The sequence below is a fragment of the Xenopus laevis genome, chromosome 3L (genome assembly GCF_017654675.1).
Source record: "Xenopus laevis strain J_2021 chromosome 3L, Xenopus_laevis_v10.1, whole genome shotgun sequence".
NCBI lineage: Eukaryota > Metazoa > Chordata > Amphibia > Anura > Pipidae > Xenopus > Xenopus laevis.
In genome coordinates, this window is record NC_054375.1 from 27,244,133 (window position 1) to 27,268,165 (window position 24,033).

General features: G+C 41.2%; 1 protein-coding gene across 2 annotated transcripts; it reads left to right on the top strand.

Annotated features, from left to right (window-relative positions):
- The first annotated feature begins 282 nt into the window (after nucleotides 1-282).
- On the top strand, nucleotides 283-24,023 carry slc7a2.2.L (solute carrier family 7 (cationic amino acid transporter, y+ system), member 2, gene 2 L homeolog). Of its 2 annotated transcripts, none has more exons than XM_041585151.1 (12): nucleotides 283-497; nucleotides 3,538-3,913; nucleotides 5,104-5,259; nucleotides 6,358-6,523; nucleotides 7,799-7,935; nucleotides 9,728-9,950; nucleotides 11,489-11,625; nucleotides 12,793-12,895; nucleotides 13,937-14,073; nucleotides 14,751-14,917; nucleotides 22,181-22,289; nucleotides 23,510-24,023. In XM_041585151.1, the coding sequence occupies exons 1-12, from the start codon at nucleotides 396-398 to the stop codon at nucleotides 23,665-23,667; spliced, it is 1,971 nt and encodes a 656-aa protein (XP_041441085.1). In that variant the 5' UTR covers nucleotides 283-395; the 3' UTR covers nucleotides 23,668-24,023.
- Nucleotides 24,024-24,033: the final 10 nt, after the last annotated feature.

The following is a 24,033-nucleotide window of genomic DNA, read 5'->3' on the forward strand; positions in this document are numbered from 1 at the left end:
AAATAAAACAACCGACAAAGCCCTAAAACATGGGACAGAGCAGACAGACAGGGGTATAGAAGGAATTAGAACAGATAACTGCAAAGCATGGATATGGCAGTTCACTAAGGAGGGGGTGAGAAAGGCTGAGAGGGAGAAACGAGACAAGGGCTGATTTAGAAAGGGAATAAGAAAGAGGTGCTGACAGTGTTTGCCAGTATGAGCCATTTCCAAATACTAATTGTGCCCTTCCCACCCTGTGTTCCCTGACAGCACATTCGTTCTCTGTTCCCTGAGTGAAGTTTGGACAAGGCTGTGGGAAAATAACTTGCTGGACAGAACTAACTGACTATGGGGTTTTGTAGGACAGTAGTAGGTGGAGAGTCAGAAAAGGCTGAGGAAGTAATGTATTCTGCATGTGGGGGCTCTCATATATTGGGTCTCTCACCCTCTGGGGTCTCAATAGCACTTTGGCTTCCTCTTCCCAAGGACACAAGCTTTCAAAGGACAGAGGCACAGTAAGTCAATTCAGCTTCTTGCCTGCACCACATAATTTGCCTTTGCTCTTCTCATTGCCCGTTTTTAGAATCTATTCATTCAGTATATACTGATTTTATGTACCAATACCATCTAATCCAGCCTTATTTACATTGGGTAGCTAGGACCTTTAATCAAATATGGCACATCCAAAAATGATAATGACATTTTTTTTATTTATTTATTTACTGTAGTGTAATAAAAGTTTCAAAGCAGGTATAGTGAAGAATCAGCAGGTGACTGATAACACTAGTTGCCATGGGTTACTAGACCTTTATTACATCACTTTTCATAACTTGCTGGGCAAAACTAACTGACCATGGGGTAGGGCAGAAAAGGCTGAGGAAGTAATGTATTCTGCATGTGTTGGGGCTCTGATATATTGAGCCTCTGTCCCTTTAATTAAGAATTACAAGGTCACCTGTTTGAATCTGGTTGCCATGGGTTACTAGACTTTTATTACATCATTCCCTTTAACCTTTTATTATTCTTCCTTGCTTTTTGGTCACTATGGATTAAAAGAACCAGAGAAGAATTTTCACTTGTAAAGAAAACATTTTCACTATCCTGCCTCACTTCCTGGTTGTGCTGAGTTGCACCAATAAGCTCTCTGTGTAATAAGCTGCCTCAGTCTCGATAGCTACGGGGCTTGTGCGGTTGCATCAATTACTCTGCTTTTCAGGGGTGGGCTAGAGTTTTTCAGGGAAAAACAAAGTAGTTTTCCATGTGTGCATTATAACAAAAATGTTTTACATATATATATATATATATATATATATATATATATATATATATATATATATATATATATATATATATATATATATATATATATTAAAGGAATAGGCAGAATACAGTTTGAACAAAGTTGATGGGTATTCCTGTGGGTCAAAATATTCTGTATACAAAATTAACTAGACCTGGATACTTACTAAACTACTCAGAGATAAGAAATTGATTCCTTTACTAAGAAGCCTCATCTTGGAGTTAAAAAAAAGATTGATTTATGATTTAAGACATTTGTTGATAATATCAGTACAGCCAAAAAGAGTGTAAAAAACACAGTACATGTAGAATAAATAAAATAAAACACTTTATTCCTTCAGTAGCAACAATGGGTACAGTCTGCTGACCATAGCTGCTTTGTGCCAGCGGAGGCGAAACCTGCAGAAAATTCCCAATGAAAGGAGATTATGAGATTTGAGGGAAAAAAACTGTGGAGATTATGAATAATTCCATAGAAATGTGCAGGACTTTGCATTTAACCATTAAGTTTTAGAAGCAATTATGTGAAAGTGTCAGTTGGACTTTCTTTCGCTATAGTCTCACTTTAAAATAGCAAAACCTCTGTTATTGAGCAAAGAAATCAGCAGTTTTAATGAATTTAACGAGAGGAGAGTATTTGTGAGTGTAAATTGTTAAGTGTAAGGTTGGGATTTAAAAACGATTGAAGAAAATTTCATTAACACAACAGAGCTACACGTACTCACTCAAAAATATCAGCTTATTCAGACTGTTGGTTGGTGACTGCTTTGGTTTGGAGGTAAGTCGGACATATTATAATACCAATGTTTAGAAAGTTTGCTTGTTTAACAAACTAACCTGGTCTCATAGTGTTTTAAATATTGAACAGGTTTTGTTTTAGTTGGGTGAAATAGGGGACCTTGAGGAAACTGCATTTAATCCACCTCCAACCATCTAGCAGTTGAAGATTCATTAAAGAGATTCTGTCATGATTTTTATGGTTTACAGTACTTTTTATTTCTAAATGACACTGTTTACTTTGCAAATAATTCATAGAGGTGTCAGGTAGCTGCTCATTGTTCTGTTGATCGGCTGCTAATGGTCTGCTCGGGTAGGATGGTAGGGGTGATATCACCCCCCAGTGTAGCAGTAAAAAGTGACTGAAGTTTATGAGAGCACAAGTCACATGACTGGGGGCACCTGGGAAACTGACAATATGTCTAGACCATGCCACATTTCAAAATTAAATATAAAAAATGAATTTCATTGAAGAACTCTTTTGCAGAAGCACTATTAACTTGATGCATTTTGACATGTAAACAGAAAACAGCTTATTATTGGTTTTGCTTTTATATGACTTACCCAGTTGGATTACTCATAAGGCACCTGTTAAAGGACCAGCAACAGCAAAAATTTTCTAAAAAATATGTGTCAGTATGCTACGGAAAAAAAAACAACAACACATATTAAACTTTATTAAAGTCGCTAAGTCTTTATGAAGAAATAACTTACCAAAACTCTGCTTGCGCTCTTCGGAAAAGGCGATCATTGATCCATTGTGCGGCGCTCCATTTCTCCTCCCTGCCTTCCTTATAGGAGACAGCCAGGGAGCAGAAATTGAGCGCCCCACGATGGATCGTCGCCCTGCCATCGTTTCTGAAGAGGAGCGCAAGCGGAGTTTCGGTAAGTTATTTCTTAATAAAGACTTAACGATTTTAAAGTTTAATATGTGTTGGTGTCTTTTCTTTCGTAGCATACTAGCAGATGATTCAGTGATGAAAGCAAAAATTAGTCAATGGGGTAGTAGGGCAGCCCTCCTGGGAGGGCTTGGAACAAGACAGGCGGAGCCAGTTAAGATGAGAATTGGGGTGGAATGGCCATTAGCTCTCCTTGGTCCACCTGAAAGCCTTGCAACAATGACTGATTCAACAATTACATTTGTACCCATTTAATGAGTTATGGTGAGTTCTGACCAAAAAAGAGTCTACACTCTCTCTAGCTGAAAACCAAGCATTCTCATTTCATTTGCCAGGTGCTTTAAATTGGGGGAAAGAAGTGCATTCAGCTAATCTAATGCATTGCTCACCAAGTTCAAAAACATGCCTGAAGTATCACCTCGTGCTTTTGCCCTTTGATGGGTAAACAGATACCTGTCAAGGTATTCGGCTTAAAAGTAACTCATTTCTGACCAGAATAAGCAGATCAGTTTGTGTGAATGCACCTTAGGTCCTTATTTTTTCTGACTGACCTTTCTCTCTTGGCTGTTGTCACTTACAGATGAAACCCTATGAAGGACTATACAGCTTCTACAAAATCCTAACTAGAACAAAGCATGTGACCTTAGAGGGAACCGGTAGTTCTGACCTTTGCCGTTGCCTCTCAACTCTTGACCTGGTGGCTCTAGGTGTTGGGAGCACATTGGGTGCTGGGGTGTATGTCTTGGCAGGAGAAGTGGCCAAAGTGGATTCTGGGCCCAGTATCATTATATCCTTCTTAATTGCAGCTCTAGCCTCAGTGCTTGCAGGACTGTGCTATGCGGAATTTGGTGCACGTGTACCACTCACAGGATCTGCGTATCTCTACAGCTACGTGACAGTTGGGGAACTCTGGGCCTTCATCACGGGATGGAATCTCATTTTATCCTATGTTATAGGCAAGACACCTTGTATTTTAGTCTGCTTGTAAAATGGACCTTGTTGGTGCTAAAAGGAGATGTTCACTTTAAAATTAACTTTTTGTTTGATGTAGATATTGGTATTTTTTATTTTATTGCAGCTCAGCCTTTTATAAAAAGATTATAAATAGAAAAGAGCCTGAATACAAAGAAGTAATTAAACATTATTAAAATGTAGCTTCAGAATGAATCTGCTTATGGCTGCCATTTATCACTCCTTTGCAACTAGAAATAATTTAGCAGAATAGAAGGGCAGTAATCATACTAAAAAAATAGTAACATGAACACCACAAGCATTTATTTTCATTGTACTTGGTAGTCACTAGGCTGTAGAGGAATCATTAACATCATAAAGAAGGAGTGGTAAATGCAGAGATCTTTATTTTTGTGTTGTGACTACTTGGTGGACTAAAGTTCAACAACTGGACACCCCTAATTTTTAGGCAGAACAACTAGCCTTCCTGCATTGCCAGGGGCTTTTCTTTCCAAAAATCAAGCTCCATATTAGTTGGCGCTTTTAGCTCAGTTGGAAGCACAGGACTTAAAGGATTTAAAAGGCAGCTTACAACAAGAGGAAAAAGAGTGTTTAACCAGTTTATTACAGTGCAGTTCTGCAGCATGTGAACAAGTAAGGTTCACTAATATGCTATTCTGTGACCTATTAAAAAAATCTATATTCTTATTTTGTACTCACTTAAAAGTGGAATTTATGGGGGTTCGCCTTCTTGTAATTGGGAGCTTTCTAGATATTGGGTTTTTGGATAAGGGATCCAGTCAGGTCTGGGATTCAAAACAGGTCCCTGCCCAGTACAAGGAGGCCCAAAAAGACCCCACACGCCCACTATATAGTGACTGTCAGGGCCTATTCTCCCTCGGGGTCCACTGGACACCCGCACTAATGCAAATCAGCCAAAAAAATGAGGCTGCACCTGGGCCCAATCGCATATAATTTCATTATTGTTGACGGTGGCATCTAACAGTTCAGCATCTGCACTGAACCCCTTCCCTATTTCTTTTTTCAATTTACCTGCCTTTCTCTCATCCTCAAAGGATACAATTAAAATATCTAGCTGTTGGACGCAGGAAAGTAGTCATTTATGTCTTCATTGTTCTCATTGATACAGATTTTCAAATTAACTTATTTCACATTTCATTTTCTTGCAACACAGGTACCTCCAGTGTCGCCCGGGCATGGAGTGCCACTTTTGATGAACTGGTGGGCAAGAAGATTGGGAATTTCTTAGGCAATACTATGCACATGGATCTTCCAGGACTTGCTGAGTATCCTGATATATTTGCAGTGTGCCTTATAATCCTTCTGGCAGGTATATACAGTAGATAGCATCTATGATGGAAAGCTCTGTTAGTTAACAATTTTATTGTTATTATTTATTACTTATCTTCCTAATCAGGCCTCTCCCATTTCTATTCTAGTTTACAATTTACACCACTGCCTGGTTGCTAGACTTATTTGGACCCTAGCAACCAGATAGCTAATGAAATTCTGGATTGAAAAGGTGCTGAACAAAAAACGAAATAAAAAAAAAACACAAATTAAGTTTAATTGCAAATTGTCTCAGAATATCACTCTCTAATGTAAGGGCAGAGACACACGCAACGATTCAGGGAGATTAGTCGCCCGGTGACAAATCTCCTCTTCTTCAGGGCGACTAATCTCCCCGAACTGCCTCCCCTGCCTTCCCACCGGCTTGGTGGCGGGATGGCACTCGGATCGCTTTGTTTTTTGAAGTTGCCTGAAGTTGCTTCAGGAGGAAACTTGGGGCGACTTCAGAAAACAAAGAGCTCCGAGTGCCATCCCGGTGGCAATTTTCATACTAGCTGGTAGGGAAGGCAGGGGAGGCAGTTTGGGGAGATTAGTGTCCCCGAAGAAGAGGAGATTTGTCGCCGGGCGACTAATCTCCCCGAATCGCAGCATGTGTCTCTGCCCTTAAAGGTGAACTATCCCTTAAATAGGTTGCTGGGGTTTTGCTTATCCTAGAAGTGGTTTAAATGGCGGATTAAGAAGGCATGAAAAGAATAAGTGATTTTTAGTTACAGCAGTATAGGCTAAAATGTACCCAATGTGTTTAAAAGCACAAAATGTTTGGGAAAATAATTTATTTTTTTCCACCTTTTCACTTTAAAGAGAGCGGGTGTTACAGGACTCTTTTGTAATTTTGTTCCCCCCAAGCTCAAAATTACAAAAGAGTCCTGTAACACCCGCTCTCCTTAAAGTAAATAACTACTGGTGTACAGCCTCCTGCATACACACTGCAAATACAGACCTACTGCAGATCTATTAGGACCAGCCAAGTCTAAGGGGTCCATTGGAAACCAATATCTGCTGTGGTGTAGCCATTAAACATACTTTTGGGCACAAATATTACCATTAGTGTGAACATGTGATAATTCTTGTCTCCTAGGCCTTCTCTCCTTTGGAGTAAAAGAGTCAACTGCAGTGAACAAAGTCTTCACTGCTATTAACATACTGGTCCTTCTGTTTGTTATTGCCAGCGGCTGTGTTACAGGCAACTTAAAATATTGGAAAATGAGCAAGGAAGACCTTTGGGCTACCAAGCAGAGTGTGAGGTACACATGAGATCAGTGGCGTAACTAGATATCCCTGGCCCCACAGCAAATTATTTTTCAGGCTCCCAAAATGTTTAGAGGTTGACCTGTTTTACCAATATTTATTGAAACTGTATATGAATTTGGGCCTCATGGGGGCCCTATACATCCTGGGCCCCCCTGCATCTGCGGGGTCTGCTTCCTCTATAATATAGTATAGCCCCTGCATGGGATGAAATATATTTCAACATATAAAATAAATGCTAAATACTTAGGTGTGATTTATGTATTTGGGGAGGCTAAGTAAAAATATAGTGTTAATTTCATACATTCCAGAATGCATGGCAGGATAACAATGCCAATTCCATATATAATGTCCCCAGAAGACATAATAGTATACATAAAGTGCCAGTTTCATCATATATAATAAGCCCAGACCACATGGTAGTATAAAGTACAAAAGTGCTGATTGTGTGCATAATACCCCATAACACATGGAAAGATAAATGCAGTTCCAACTTTATGTATAATACTTCCAATCTGTTTGTTGTGGGAAATTAATTGGTGGTCATTTGTGGAGGCTTATCCTCCCCATACCTTCATTAAAATGCACCCGTAGCTGGCCTAATGTATATGTAGCAGTGAATTCTGACTACAAAGCTGAAAAATGATGGTCTCAATTAATGGGTAGCAGAAGAAGGTCCATATAGCCTTAGTTTAAGTTAGTGAACCCCAACCACATGTTGCTCACCAACCTCTTGGATGTTGCTCCCAGAGTTTTGGTTTCGTAAAAAACAGTTGTACTGCCAAGCAATTTGGACTACCAAATAGCCAATCACAACACTCATTTAGCACCACCGAGGAACATTTTTCATGCTTGCATTGCTCACCAACTCATTATACATATGAATTTTGCTTGTGGGTAAAAAAGGTTGTGGACCCCTGGTGAAAGTCCTCTTCTGAAAATACAGAATTTGTGTATGCTTACAAAATGTTCTGTTTGCTCCATAATTTCTTGTGTGCACTGGTGTCATAAGTTGTATACATATACATACAACATTTCCTTCTATGGCTTGTGCTTGTGTAGCCAACCAACACTCTTCCCATATATTGTTATGATATTGTACTGCTTTCTTTTCTTGCTATGAAGTGCAATTGTTCTATATGAATTCTCATAGGAACAAAGCTATTAATATCTATCCTGAAAATTGCATTGACTACAGTCTTAATAAGCCTCTTTGTTTCCATTAAGGCAATAAAGGACATAATTGATTATTGTATCCCTTATCCCAACAGTAATCACTCTATAGGAAATGAAACTGGACTGGACTTTGGGGCGGGTGGATTCATGCCATTCGGCTTTAGCGGAACACTGGCAGGAGCTGCCACTTGCTTTTATGCCTTTGTTGGTTTTGACTGCATTGCAACAACAGGTACATTTCAGAAATGAAAAATACACTTAAAAGAATAGAAAATAAGAAAGAACCTTGTTTGTTACTGTAATTTTATACGAATATAAAAGTTCTCCGATTTCTTACACCCACTATGTTTAGTTCTAAATATCTCCACCTGATAACTTCCAGATTCAGGATAATTGTCCTCCAATGGTTACTTATTCACTCATTAATTAAATGAACTTCAACCTATTATGTTTGTATGATGATTTCTTAATTAATTCCACTTATATTGGTTGAATATTGGGTGCTATGTTCTCCTATTTCACGTCTGTGCCACCGTTTGTACTATGTAAAAGATTTTTTAGTTTAAAAAAAGTGCTAGGTGCTTATTTTCTACAACTGTGCAATTATTGGTTCACCAGTATTTGGTTTAATTAAAGTGCCAAGTGCTTATTTCCACACTGTGCAACCCCTTATCTCCACACGTGTTGCGGGATTGCCACTTAACAATCAACACTTAGGGCTCTTACTGATGAGCGGTTGTAGCTGTGCTCCCCTGTGTTCCGTTTTTTTGCGTTAAGCCGCAGGGGAGCGCAGGAATAGACGCATTACATTTTTTCCAATGGGGCTGTACTCACACAGGCGCGTGTAGGCGCCGAACACAGGTTGAAATGCAACATGCTGCATTTTTCCTGCGTTCGGCGCCTACATGCGCCTGTGTGAGTACAGCCCCATTGGAAAAAATGTAATGCGTCTATTCCTGCGCTCCCCTGCGGCTGAACGCAGAAAAATGGAACGCAAGGGAGAGCAGCTACAACCGCTCGTCAGTAAGAGCCCTTAATCTATACAATTTCACCAATTCAATCAATACTTTGATAAATATAAATGATTAGTTTCGCTCTGTGATGTTGGATCTAGATTAGCTACTTGTCATAATGTGCTGCCAAGATCCAACCAGATTCAATCAGTGCTTACGTGAATTAAAAGTTTTTTTAAAAATCCTTCCAAACCCCTTAGTTCATTTAATATAAAGTGACCAGTGCATTAAAATGATTTCCAAAAAAAATGAAAAATATAATAAATACAGTACATATTTTTGTTGCCAACGTGCTTTTAGGTTGAAGAGCAGCAAAATCATTAAAGGGAAACATTTGCATGGCCATATTTTAGTTCAACACACAGATAACGTTTTGGGTTTTTTTTTTTGCTTTTTGGAAAGACTCAGTCTGCCATCTGCTGGTTAGACTAGCTTCAAACCCTTCCAGAAAAGAAAAACGACCTAATCTAATCCATCAACCAACTCCTAAAACCACACCCTCTCTCACCTGAGAAATGAATGCTTATATTTGAATATATATATATTACTTTAAAGATATGCAAAATTTCTTATATGGCATTAACTAGTTCTCCAAAGTAAGAAGCCTGAACTTTTACAGAGCTTTATTTTTCAGATGGGGTGAGTGATCTCCCCCCATTTGAAAGCTGGAAAGAGAAGAAGAGGAAGGCAAATCATTCAAAAACTATAAAAATAAATAATGAAGACAAATTGAAAGTTTACTTGGATTGATAATTCTATAACATACTAAAAGATAATTTTAAGGTGAACCACCTCTTTAAGACGACTATCTTGATAATATAGTTTTACAGTATGCTGAGAGCTGTAGTCCCAAAAAAATGAGCCAAATATTTTTAAGGTCCCTAAGCCTTGGGGAATATTGTTTATTTTTATGCCTTTTAGACTTTTAAATCAGTCAGGATCTTTTTATACAGCAGATTAGCATGGGCTTCCTGACATTTGTATCTATATTATGGAAAATTAAAATTACAGGAGAGGAGGTGAAGAATCCACAAAAATCCATTCCACTTGGCATAGTGTTGTCATTGTCCATTTGCTTCTTTGCCTATTTTGGGGTCTCTGCTTCCCTTACCCTCATGATGCCATATCACCTCCTGGACTCGCAGAGCCCATTGCCAGCTGCTTTTGAATATGTTGGCTGGAATGTGGCTAAGTATATTGTGGCTGTTGGATCACTCTGTGCTCTAACTACAAGGTAAGATTTTCTGCCATTTTATTTGACTGCTCTGCTCCTGAATGATAGAACACAAACCTTTTACATTACATATACCTGAAAGTTATAGGAAGCAGGATACCTCTACATCCATAGGGGAGAGGGGGGACCCGATGATTGAGGGAGTCTGCTGTATACAGCTCCCCAAAGCTTACAACTCACCCCACTGCCGCAAGTATGTGAGTGTATGCTCCGGGGTGGTGGGTTAGAGTTGCTTTCTGTGGGGGCCCGAGAAAATTTACGCTGCTGTATAGGACTGGCAAACAGGAGGAGAAACATAGACAATGGGCAGACTGAGTCAGAACATAAGAGACTTTATGGGGAGTGATATATATACACACACAATACAACTTAACATCTACTAACAGTCTGAAAACAGAGCAATTCCGACCAGGATTTGGTGGGTTCCCTTTGTGCAGTGGCCACAGGAATTCATACCTAGCCACTCAGCATTTCTCACAGTCAGACATAAGTTTCAACTCTCACCAGAACTAAGGTAAATACATATTCTAACCCAGTCTGACTCTCATGTAACTAGTATCAGACAGCAGCCTGGCAGATAGACCTGCAGTGTTATAAGGGCAGGGGCATAAAATCAGAACTTTCTGAGGTCTTAAACACAATTTTGGGGGTCTGGGGCACTTGTTTGAAAGAAAAACTCCCCCTTGCCTAACCATCTGGATGCTGTCTGTAACCTATTAACAAACACTTCCAATAAAAACCGCACTTACTTACTAGGCCCAAATTTCTTGGTGGGTGCAAGTCCTTAAGCCTGTTCACAAAGGCTTCCTTGTATCACATGAAAGTATATCCATCGACAGCACTCCAATTTTTCATTAAGACCGCCTTTATTATTTGCAAAGCATTGCATAGCAGCATAGCAACATAGTGCAACGTTTCGAGTGGCACTCGAGTGGCACTCTTGACAAAGAGTGGAGTGCCACTCGAAACGTTGCACTATGTTGCTATGCTGCTATGCAATGCTTTGCAAATAATAAAGGCGGTCTTAATGAAAAATTGGAGTGCTGTCGATGGATATACTTTCATGTAACCTATTAACCTGTATGTCTCTATTACGAGCAACTGCCCATGAATTCCTAGGACACTCCATGGTTTTGACTCGGGAACATCCCTTGTTGTCATAACATAAATACACAGAAATATTTTAATTATTATAAAAGCAGAAATAATTTCTTACCTGGTCTGATTTTATTATCTATAGTTATTGATAATGTTATCATCAGTAAAGTAAAGCATGTCTTATTGGGGAACCAAGCCATTCTGAAGAACTATGGTCAACGTCATTAGTAAATATTGCCAAAGGAATTGCTATCGAACCTCAAGTTTCTCCCTTAAAATTACATTTTATGAAGTTCCGTCACTGGTCAATTTTATTTAGTTTCTGCCTTTTCCCTTGGTTTCAGTCATAAAATACAATCTTGATATTTAATTATATAGTACATATCAAATAGATGGTGTTTTAAAGCACTGATCTTTTATCTGCTTGGTTACATTCATAGTCTCCTTGGATCCATGTTCCCTATGCCTCGGATACTCTTTGCTATGGCCAGAGATGGATTGTTATTTCAACCACTATCTAGGGTCAGTAGCCGTCAGAGCCCAGTGATCGCCACCATTGTATCAGGAGTTGTAGCAGGTAAATATTGATTATTGATTAGTTTTCTTTCTCCTACTAGCTTGTAGTAAGACATATTTCAAAAAGCTAAAATTATGGATGTTTGAAATATGCAGCTTGTAGGCTACATCCAGAAATCCTAAATAATGGTTAATTGGTGGCCAGTCCTTATTGTCCTGACTTTCTATGGAGTATTGATCTAAAAAGTTAACATTTTTCTATAGGTGCTGGTGTATACTTCAAGCTAATGTATATGAAAATGTTCTCACATGCATCTTCAGCTCACCACAAATGGGTTTATATTGTTGGAAACTTTTGATCAAATTTGGCTGGCAACTGTTTTAGGCTAACTAATTTTGCCCATTATTCTGTAATTGCATAAATTTTAAATATTAAAGGGGTTGTTCACCTTCAAGTTGACTTTTAGTATGATGTAGAGAGTGATATTCTGAGATAATTTGCATCTGGTTTTCATTTTCTATTATTTGTGGTTTTTGAGTTATCTTTTTATTCAGCAGCCAGTGTCGGACTGGGTAGTCCAGGGCCCACCGGGGCTGATGTCTCAGGGCCCCCCTGAGTCCCGACCCTTCTGCAAATCCCCCTCTTGCCCTGGCGGCAGCCACCTTCGGAATGCCAATCCCTCCTCCATACGTGCGCGCGTACCTGGATTTCACGCAACCGGAACTGGAGATAGAGATCTCGGCAGCAAGGGCAGGGAGCGGGTCTGGCCTGATGGGGCCCAAGAGACTGAGAGTCAGGGCCCACCGGGTTTTTTCCCGGCACCCTGCCGGCCCAGTCTGACCCTGTTAGCAGCTCTCCAGTTTCAGCAATCTGGCTGCTAGAGTCCAAATTCCCTAGCAACCATGCATTGATTTTAATAAGAGACTGGAATATAAATAGGAGAGGGTCTGAATAGAAAGATGGGTAATAAATAGCAATAACAATACATTAGTAGCCTTACAAAGCATTTGTTTTTAAATGGGGTCAGTGACCCCCCATTTGAAAGCAGAAAAGAATGAGAAGAAGGCAAATAATTTAAAAACTGAAGACCAGTTGAAAAGTTACTTAGAATCACCCATTCTTCAACATACTAAAAGTTAACTTAATGGTGAACCACCCCTTTAATTTTGTGAAATCTATTAATTTGCTTGCACCCTTCTTAATGAGATTATTATTTCTTGTCCATAGCTCTTATGGCATTTCTCTTCAACCTGAAGGCTCTCGTTGATATGATGTCTATTGGAACCCTGCTTGCCTACACTTTGGTGTCAACGTGTGTATTATTACTGAGGTAAGAAAATCACTGCGTAAGCAGCATGTATGGGCAACATCACATCAAAAATATTTTGTAAAAACAATGATTTGACAATTCATGAGCATCCTTGGCTAACTGCATTCTGGCTTCTTCTTAAGATGGCCATAGATGTAAAGATTTTTAAAAGATCTTTTCGTTATCGTGAGACCAGGATTATCTCGAAACGATCGTTTATATATACGATTTGTCCATAAACTAAATAGACCTTTTCAAGCGATATTGCCAGGAAAACTGAGGGTAGCTGTATGCTCGGCCCTGCAAACATAGATATATTGCACTGGGACCGATAAAATTGGCTGATCAATTTTCTGACAGATGTCGGACAAAAATCGTAAGATACACGATCGTTCGATTCCCACTAACCACGATAATTGGACGGATTGGTCGGATTGCACTGAAATCTTTGCGTCTATGGGGATATTTAGACCCCTGACCAGACATCAATAAATGAAAGTTTAAGCTGCGTAAGTGCCGATGCCATAAAAGGCTTTAAGGAGAAGAAAAGGTACCATTGGAGGATGCCATAGTTACACCCCCCCCCCCCCCATCCCATTGATTTTAAAGCAGAAAAAGGACCTTTTGTAGTTTACGATGTAGAGCCATTGTTGGTAACTGGGGCTGTGATCCAGGTAGTGCAGCTGCTAAATGTAACAAATACCCTGGCATCTTATATCTTTGACATATTAATTGTGTAACATGACCAACACATCAACTTCCAGTGACTTTGTGGACCTTTCCTCCAATACCATGTAAGGACCCTCCTAAAAGAGAGAGGTGGTGCTGGTCATAGGTGTGTGCCTCAACTATAATGCACATGGAGACACAACAGACCTGCACTTACCATGTGGTCCATACACTGTGGACTAACTGTCACTATCATAGTCACTATTAAACTTTTATGCTCTTGTACTAAAGATAACACAAAATCCAATACGGGTTACAAATTACCAGTATCCTCTTGAAAGTGCAGTCTGTCAGTCTGACAGCCAGTGATCTGTTTTCACAATGTCCCTGTAGGTATCAGCCACAAACAGATTTCGGGAAAAGCCCAGATGGAAATCTTCAGGAGCAGAATATCAGCTCTATATCTCACCTGCCAGAAACTCCTTCTGTGCACTCTTCAGCTCTTGTGACACGCTGTGTGATTGCCATAAGTATGTCTGTTTTACTCTTCATCAGGTTGATATGAATTTTGGTTCCCTACAGTGGCGTAACTAGATATTACTGGGCCCCACAGCAAATTATTTTTCAGGCCCCCAAAATGTTTAGAGGTTGACTTGTTTCGCCAATATTTATTGAAATTGTATATGAATTAGGGCCTCATGGGGCTCCTATACCTCCTGGGCCCCCCTGCAGCCGCAGGGTCTGCTTCCTCTATAGTTACGCCCCTGGTTCCCTAAATGTAACTTTTCCAGTTGTTTACAAATACCTCATTTATACAGTTGGTTTATCCATTAGGTAAAGAAGGGCAAACTATGTATTTCCTGTTAATAGGCACTATTATCCCCCAAATGCAATAAAAGGCACTAAGTTTGCCCAGGAGCAGTGACCTATAGCAACCAATAAGATGGTTGCTTTTAAACAGTTGACCAGTAAAGATATTTTGCCAATTAGAACATCCAAGGATGAGGAAAACCTTGTTTAGTCAGTCATTCATGACATTGGACATTATGGCTCCCTCCCCAGCAGTCAACGTTATAATTGAACATATCCATATTATGCAATGTGGGCTACTATGACCAAAAAGAAAGTTCAGATTTCTTTAGTATCGGTTTAGCTATGGGTCATTGTAAATTTCAAGTAAATCTTGACACTGACATTGTGCTTGCAGCTTTGCTAGTTTGTGTAGCAAGTGTGGTGTCTACAGTGGGATCACAGTGTCTGCTCTCAGGAAGAGCTTGGTGCCTTTCGCTGCTTGTCCTGAGCCTGCTTGGAATAATAATTGCATTAGTGATTATTTGGAGACAGCCACAGAACCAGAGTAAAGCCACGTTCATGGTAAGCTCTACCACTGCTGTCTAGTAACATTCACTTTCTGCTGCTTCAAGAGCTTCTGTAATGTCATTCTTTCTGAAACAGAAATATTCACCATATTAATGAAATCTATAACAATAATAGGGCCAAGGATCCCAAATAACATACAAACCCACCAGCAAGTCTATATCAAGTATAAGTCCATACTAAGTTTCATTGTGCAATGTTACCACTAATTTAATGTCCATTATTTAATTACTAATACATTCGTAGCTCTCCAGGCAGCAATACTGACATTATTTAGGCAAGGTTTGAATTAACTTGATTGTGACTGCAGACCAGAAATTAGTGTTTTTGTGTTTCTCTGTGTTCACTGGATTGATGCCATTACACTAAACAAATCTGATAGGCTGTCCCTCTGTCATTGTCTTTGAAGAGATATAGTGTTTACTGTTTGGGAAGCACTCTGCCTATAGCCCAGTGTTTAGTCCACAAAATAACCGTTCTATGGGGAACATAGTAACTGCTAATGGGGTTGACAGCAGCTTCCCAAAGAGGAGGAGGAACATTTTTCTCTGTTCTGAGGAAAGGAGGAATTCTTTCATACTTACCGTGATTCCCCTTTCCTGGCCATCCCCCTAGTCAGCATTTAACTGACGGGTATCCCCTCCCACTGACAGATGTGTCCCCTAGCAGAGTTTAAAGCCCCACCTACCTACTTCCTCCCTGTCTCTGTAAAAAGCTCTAGGATTCGGGAGGGAATGCTGACTAGGGGGATGGCCAGGAAAGGGGAATCACGGTAAGTATGAAAGAATTCCTCCTTTCCCTGGCCATCCCCCGTCAGCATTTAACTGACGGGTAATACCCAAGCAATGAAACAAGGGGTGGGAGAATCAAACAGTTTACTTAGAATTCAGTACTGCTTGAATAACTTTACGACCAAAATCAGCTCTTTTGGTTAGCCTGACATCTAAACGATAATGTTTAGCAAAAGTATTAGGACTAGCCCAGGTAGCTGCCCTGCAAATGGCATCTGTAGGTGCTCCTGCTTCTGCCGCCCAAGACGTCGCCATACCTCTGGTTGAATGGGGCCTGACCCCCTCAGGTACTTCTTGCCCCTTTAGCGAGTAGGCCTTCTTGATCATAGTAATGATCCATCTACGAATCGTGGAAATCGAAGCCGCTTGACCCCTGTTAGCTCCACAAGGGATAATGAACAGGCTTTCAGACTTCCTAAAGGGTCTTGTAGAGATCAGATACCTCTCCAAACACCTCTTTACATCCAGAACTTCAGGAATATCTCTCTCCTGATCTGAATTTTTGTCAATGGCTGGAAGACATATCGGTTCATTTAGGTGAAATTCAGATACCACCTTCGGCAGAAATGTTAAACTTGGTCTGAGTGTCACTCCCTGATCACTGAATACTGTGTAAGGAGGGTTAGCCATCAGAGCTTATAGTTCGGAGACCCTTCGACCTGAAGCTATAGCCACCAAAAATACAGACTTCAGAGTTAAATCCCACATGGATATGTTCTCTTCAGGGATGAAAGGAGATTTTGAAAAAGCTTCCAGCACAAGCGGCAAATCCCAAGAGGGAGCAAGCTCCTTAACTGGTGGTCTAATTCTTACTGCAGCCTTGAAAAAGCGAATTATCAAAGGATTGCTGGCAAACTGAATTCCCAAAATTGCTGAAAGTGCAGAAACCTGAACTCTAAGGGTACTGGTGCTGAGGCCCTTATCCAAACCCGACTGAAGGAACTCCAACACTTGAATCACCTCCGGGTTTTCAGGATTGAATCCCTCCTTCGTAGCCCAAGAAGAAAAAATACTCCAAATTCTATCGTATTTTAAAGAAGTGCTATTCTTCCGAGATTTCGACAAAGTATTTATAAGGGCTTCCGAACAGCCTTCTTCCCTCAGCCTGTTGAGCTGAGTCTCCATGCCGCTAGCTTTAGTTGTTGAGGAGCAGGATGAAGAAGATGACCCTGGAACAGAAGGTCTGGTTTGTAGGGGAGTCTCATTGGTTTGTCCACAGCCAACCTCCTTAACAGCGGATACCAAGGCCTTCTCGGCCAATCCGGTAGGACTGCGACAACTTCGATCCGGGATCTCAAAATCTTCCTCAAAACCTTGAAGATCATTACGAATGGGGGAAATACGTAAGCCCAAAGGTTGTTCCAACTGTGGGCAAACGCATCCGTCGCCCATGCTTCCCTGCATGGAACTCTGGAGAAGAAGATTGGAAGCTTGTGGTTGTTCACAGATGCCATGAGATCCCCCATCTTCCCAATATCCTCCGAAAAACCTGGCTGTTGAGGCTCCATTCTCCAGGATCTACTTGCTTGCGGCTCAACCAGTCCGCCTTCCAATTCAGATTCCCTGGAATATGAACTGCCGTTATCCCCAAGAGGCATGACTGGGCAAATTCCATAATGGGATTCAATTCTTTCATCATTGCCCTGCTCCTGGTGCCTCCCTGACACCTGATATAAGCCACTGCTGAGACGTTGTCTGATCTTATGCAGACCTCCTCTGCCCAAAGTAGAGGTTTCGAAAGCCTCTAGAGCTTTCATGACCGCCCTTAATTCCAGGATATTGGACTGCAGATGAGATAGATCTTTCTCCCAACGACCTTGGACTGACCACTGCTCCCCAACCGGAGCCCGAAGCGTCCGTGTAGATGTTTAATGGCCTTTGATCTAGCAGAGGGAATCCTCTCCGAAGATTTGAGGCATTCAGCCACCATAACATCTGATTCCTTGCCTCCACTGAAAAATAAATAATTTGGTCCCAATTTTTCCTGTGTCGATCCCACTGCATCAGAAATAGCCTTTGAATCTTCCTCATATTCCATCTGGCCCAAAGAACTACTCCAATTGTTGAAGTCAGACTGCTTAAAACCTGCATAAATTGTCTTGCTGGGAGACAGTGTAAAAAAATAACCGTTGTCATCACTTGCTTTATCTTGAAGATCCTCTCCTGAGACAAGGAAACCATCCCTAGACACGTATCTATCTGAGCTCCCAGATAGACTAATCTCTGAGTTGGCACAAGTTGGCTCTTTTCCAGATTTAACAACCATCCGAACCTCTGTAGCTCCGACATCACTGTGTCTCGATGTCTTTCTAGGATCTCTGGATTTCTGGCTACAACTAACAGGTCGTCCAGATAGTGATAAACCTCTATGTTTTGTCTCCTTAACCTTGCGATGACAACTATTAAGACCTTTGAGAATGTTCTGGGTGACGTGGAAAGGCCAAACGGAAGGCAGGTGAATTGTAGATGCTGTCCCAGGAAAAAGAATCTGAGGAAACACTGATGTTCTACCGCGACGGGCACATGCAGATATGCGTCTCTTAGATCGATTGAGATGAGCCAGTCTCCAGGACTTACTGCTCTCTTGATAGTTAGGATGGTCTCCATCTTGAAGGAGCGAACCCTTACGCATTTGTTCAATTTCCTGAGATCCAGAATTGGTCTCAAGTCGCCTGACTTTTTCTGGACCAGGAACAGGGGAGAATAAAAGCCCTTTCGCAGCTGAGAATTGGGCACTGGAATCACTGCTTGTTTCAGAATTAGTTTCTGGATATACTCCTTTAAAATAATCTCTTTGTCTTCATCCCGAGGGACCGGAGTCTGGATGAAATGATTGTATCTGGGTTTCCAAAGAAACTCTATCATATAACCTCGGGTCGCAATTGTTTTGACCCAAACATCCTCCGTCTCCTTTGCCCAGACCCCTGCATATTTTAATAATCTTGCTCCCACAGGAATCTGGACAGGCCTCATATCATTGCTGCTTGGCTTGCCCTTTGGGGGATCTAGCTTCCTTGGGTCTGAACCCCTTGAACACATAGGACTGCCCTGTCTTCCAAGTGTTGGGACGAAAAAACTCTTTGCCTGGTCTGTAAAATCTTGTGTCCTCCTTTCGTCTAGGCATGAAACGATCTTGACGTCTAGGAGGGTTCCTAAAACGTCTGGGAGTTTGAGGGAGAAAAGTGCTTTTCCCTCCTGAAGACTTATTAATGATCTCTTCTAACGCCTTTCCAAAGAGCATCTGCCCCTCAAAAGGAAGTTTACATAGAACATTCTTAGAGGCAGTATCCGCAAACCAAGCCTTAAGCCACAAGGCTCTACGGGCTGCGACCGAAAAAGTCATACTTCTAGCCGCCAATCTGGTTAAATCCACAGCAGCCTCGAGACAAAAATTACATGCCATCTTGATGTCTTCCAGAACCTGCAAAGACTGCTCGCTTAAAGTCTCCTCATTGGTATTAACAGCCACCGACTCCGTCCAAAGAGTCATGGCTTTAATTACTGAAATTAGTGAGACTGAAGGCCTCAACATCGCCCCAGCAACCAAATAGGTCTTCCTCAACTCTGTCTCCATCCTCTTCTCCATAGGATGCTTAAGTGCTGAGAGATCATCTATTGGTAATGCCGTCTTCTTAGAAAGGCGTGCTGCAGGAGCATCCACTGTAGGGGGAGAGTCCCACACCTTGGAGACTCCAGCAGGAAAGGGGTAGAACTTTTCCAATCTAGGTTCGACCGGAACTCTTCTTGGTCCCTTCTGCCACTCGGCAGATACTAATTCCTCAACTTCCTTATGCATAGGAAAAGTTTGTCTCACCTGTCTTCATCCTGCAGAGTAAGGGAATGCCTCACAGCCTTGATCAAGGCTGGAATAAATTTGACATCGAAAGAGGGATCGGATTCATCCTCCGTATCTTCCTCCTCCTCTGAATCCTCTTCATACGGTACTTGTTGTCTAGGATTTGAAGGGCCGGGATTCACCGTTGCTTCCTTAATGCCCTGTGACACAGCTTGAGAAATCCATGATAAGATATCCGCTGGAGAAGGATCAGATAAGGCAGACTCAGCCCCCGAAGGGGAAGCTTGACTATCCAGCTCTACGGATCTTGCTTTTTTGCTAGCTGGAGCAGATTGACCAAAGTCTTTGTCAAGCAATTCGAGGATGCATTGTTTGCAGAGCCTCTTCCCCTTAGCAGCGGGATTTTTGCAAGCTCTGCAGACTATCACAACATCAGATTCAGATCCAGAAGTCAACCTCCTTTTCCCCGATGGATCTTCCATCTGTAAGAAACAATTTACTTTCAGTACAGATAATGCCTCTTTTCGAAGTAGAAACTTACCTGAAAGTGACTCACCATAACCTGAGGGGCGGCACAATTCTCGGCAGCCGGCAATCCTAAGGAGCCTAAGCACAGTAAAAATTACCAGGCCAAAGGCAAGGATGCCGAAAACCGTTTAAAAACTGGCGCCAAAGGACGCAGCGTGATGACGCCAGCGCAAAAGCGCGGGCGTCAGAAGTAACGCGCGTGCGCGAAAATGCGCACGCGAAACGCGCGCACGCGAAAACGTGCGCACGCGCAGGCAAACACACGCCAGACGAGTAAGAGTCAAAACTGACCTGCAATCCCCGGCCGCTAAGAGGGATCCCCAGAGCGAATGCGCTAAGGCGAACGCTAACCTGGAGCTTCAGGCGGAGAGAGGCAAACTGCGCCTGGATTCCAGCCCTAAAAAGGACCGGGTGAGCCACAAAAGAAAAAATATACCTCCTGCAGAGGACACCGCAGAGAGAAAAAGAAGACAGGGAGGAAGTAGGTAGGTGGGGCTTTAAACTCTGCTAGGGGACACATCTGTCAGTGGGAGGGGATACCCGTCAGTTAAATGCTGACGGGGGATGGCCAGGGAAAGAGTGCTTCGATTGGAAAGATAGATTAGATTAGTTCGATTCTGCTCTCTATTCCTCCTCTTTTGACTGCCCAGAAAGAGTCCAGCCCAACGTCGATACTCCTTAAAGGGATCCTGTCATCAGAAAACATGTTTTTTTCAAAACGCATCAGTTAATAGTGCTGCTCCAGCAGAATTCTGCACTGAAATCCATTTCTCAGAAGAGCAAACCGATTTTTTTATATTCAATTTTGAAATCTGACATGGGGCTAGACATTTTGTCAGTTTCCCAGCTGCCCCTGGTCATGTGACTTGTGCCTGCACTTTAGGAGAGAAATGCTTTCTGGCAGGCTGCTTGTTTTCCTTCTCAATGTAACTGAATGTGTCTCAGTGGGACATGGGTTTTTACTATTGAGTGCTGTTCTTAGATCTACCAGGCTGTTATCTTGTGTTAGGGAGCTGTTATCTGGTAACCTTCCCATTGTTCTTTTGTTTGCCTGCTGGGGGGGAAAAGGGAGGGGGTGATAAGGGAGGGGGTGATATCAGTCCAACTTGCAGTACAGCAGTAAAGAGCGATTGAAGTTTATCAGAGCACAAGTCACATGACTTGGGGCAGCTGGGAAATTGACAATATGTCTAGCCCCATGTCAGATTTCAAAATTGAATATATAAAAGTGTGCTATTTTGCAAAACGGATTTCAGAGCAGAATTCTGCTGGAGCAGCACTATTAACTGATTAATTTAAAAAAAAAAAACTAATTTTCCCAGGACAGTATCCCTTTTAAGATATTAAAAAAAAAAATAGTAAAGATACCTCCTCTCCATTTGGAGTTAAACCAAAAGTATCTTACAGTTCCACTCTCAGTAAAGATGCCCAAATAGTAACCCTGCACCAGTGCCAGACTAGTTAAAAAGCAGTCCTGGCAAAAATAAATCAAACAACCCACATTTATGTGCAAGATTGCCCCCCTCAAAATGAAAAAAAAAAAAAAAAATCAAAACCCATTGGTGGTCAGGGTCACCCCAAATGAAAAAAAAAATTTGGTGGTCAGGGGTCTTCCCTATAAAAGTTCAAAAAAATAAAATTGGTGGCCAGGATTCTATGACCTGCAAACATTTGTTCTGGGGATTGGATTGCCACTTTAAGCACCCACCTGTGTCTCACTCTTAAAATCACTTTAAGCGCCCACCTGTGTCTCACTCTTAAAAATCCCAACTGCCTAGCAGTTGGGATTACTTAGTGGATTCTTCTTCTTGTCCCTTTTGTCTTAAACCAAAATCCAAAGAGAACTAGAAAGGATACTACTATCCTTCTGAATGTACACAATTCACTTTCCTTCAAAATGCTTTGGTTACATTTTATAGTGAATGTTACAGGTAGCTAAATGCTATGAATTACTTGTAGAGCAATTGATTGGAGTGGTACCAAATAACCCAAGTCACAACTATTAACTTGACATTCATACAAAATATTGCTAGACCCTTTATGTTCTGCACACTGAAAATTAGATGTTTTAAAAGCGTATAGGTAAAGAGAATATTAAACATTGTAAATTTCCAAATGTAGCTTTCAAAATAATCTGTTTCTTAGGTTCCCTTTGTGCCAGTTCTTCCTGTGGTTAGTATTCTGGTCAATATATACCTGATGGTGCAGCTGAGTACGGATACCTGGCTCCGTTATGCAGTATGGATGGCAGTTGGTGAGTGAAGTAATCTTCGTACTAATTTAGCATGGTGTTGTCATGGCCAGCACTACTAGTCTAAATTATACAATTGCCTAACAGAAGATTAGCCCTTGAGCAACAGTGGGAGAAGGTGTGCAGCTGCCTGGCACCCACTTGGCCATAGCTTCACCACTATCCTCATTTGGGCATGGGCTTACTAGCTTGGCTAGCGCTTGTCTGTGAAATAAAGCACTTGCCAGTTCTACAAATGATACTTATGGAGTAGTAAATATGCCTCTTCCGCTGCACCTTTATCTTTTTGTCCTAAGCCTTTGGTCTTCCCCGAAAGACAGCCTTCTATGATGGAAGAAAGCTCTAACCTAGGACAAACCTACAGTAAAAGTCAAAACTAGTATAAACATAAACTACAATTAAAATATAATTCACCTCACTGGTGCAAATTCCCAGACTGCATCAACCCCTTGTGTTTATTCTGTTGTCAAGCAATATTTGAGCAGCTCTTAGCTGAGCAACACTAACACTAGAGGGAAAAAAAAAACAAAAACAAATTTTCTATGTATTTTGGCAGCTGCTTAATTTAAATCAGTTATCATACACATTCCTGCTTTACACCACCAGGTTGCTCAGTATTTAAGGGAAGGATAGGTGTACCCTGCCCCTCAAAGATTTATAAGGGGCCTAGTGGAACCCTGGCCACATTTGCAAATTGGAGAACTTAAGGCAAGAAATGTTGTACATTATGTTTTGGGCTTCTGTACCAACCCAAGGCAACCACAACCCTTTAGCAGTAAAGATCTGTCTCCAAAGATGCCCCAGTAGCACCCCGTCTTCTTTTCTGCTGATCCACTGCACATGCTCTGTGCTGCTGTCACTTACTGACCCACTCAATGTACAGTACAAATGTCACAATGTTACTACATGACAGCACAGAAACCAGTGCAACCATCATGAGAATCGGATCAGTACAAACAACTCATTTTCTGCTTGATAATTTGTGAAAACCCCTAAACTTAGCTTCTTAACAGCTGTTCAGAGCCCACTTTCCAAGATGGTGACCCCCCCCTGTGACAAGTTTGAAGTCCTGGATCATTGCTGCTATTGACAAGCTGAAACTTTAGGCTGGTGCAATAAGTTCAGTATATAAAATGGCATTTTTAGTTAGCCTTTAAAAATAAATTTTATGCTGCATAACTAGTTTTATGTCTATAAACATATACCATACAATTTTCTTTTAGGGTTTGTCATCTATTTTGGCTATGGAATTAGACATAGCATTGAGAGGCTGCATTTAAAGGAGACCTGCACACAGAAAATGGCCATCAGCTCAACTGAAACTCTATGTAAAGCTCAGTGTCTTGAGCTACAGCTTGGGGAAGCCAAGCCCATGGACTGAACGTAAAATACATATCTGAATTGTGGTTTGGCATTTACTTTATGGACCAGTTGCATTTACACCCTATGACACAGAATAATGCAGCCAATGTTCACCTGGCCTTGTGAGAAGGAAAGTCTTCTTGCATGGATTACATAGTACATTATTTTGATGTTTTATTATAGTTTAGTACACTTTAGGTACCAATATAATGTTTAAGAAATTCAAACCCAAACAAGTATCACCGAGTGTGCAGAAAATCCAGTCTATGAATGATGGTAGGGAAAGAGTCACCCGTGGAGGATCTTTCCCCTCTCCATCATTTGTTTTGAGAGAATAAAGAGGACTGAAGAGGTTTCTCCAGTCAATTAATCAAATTTTGAGGTC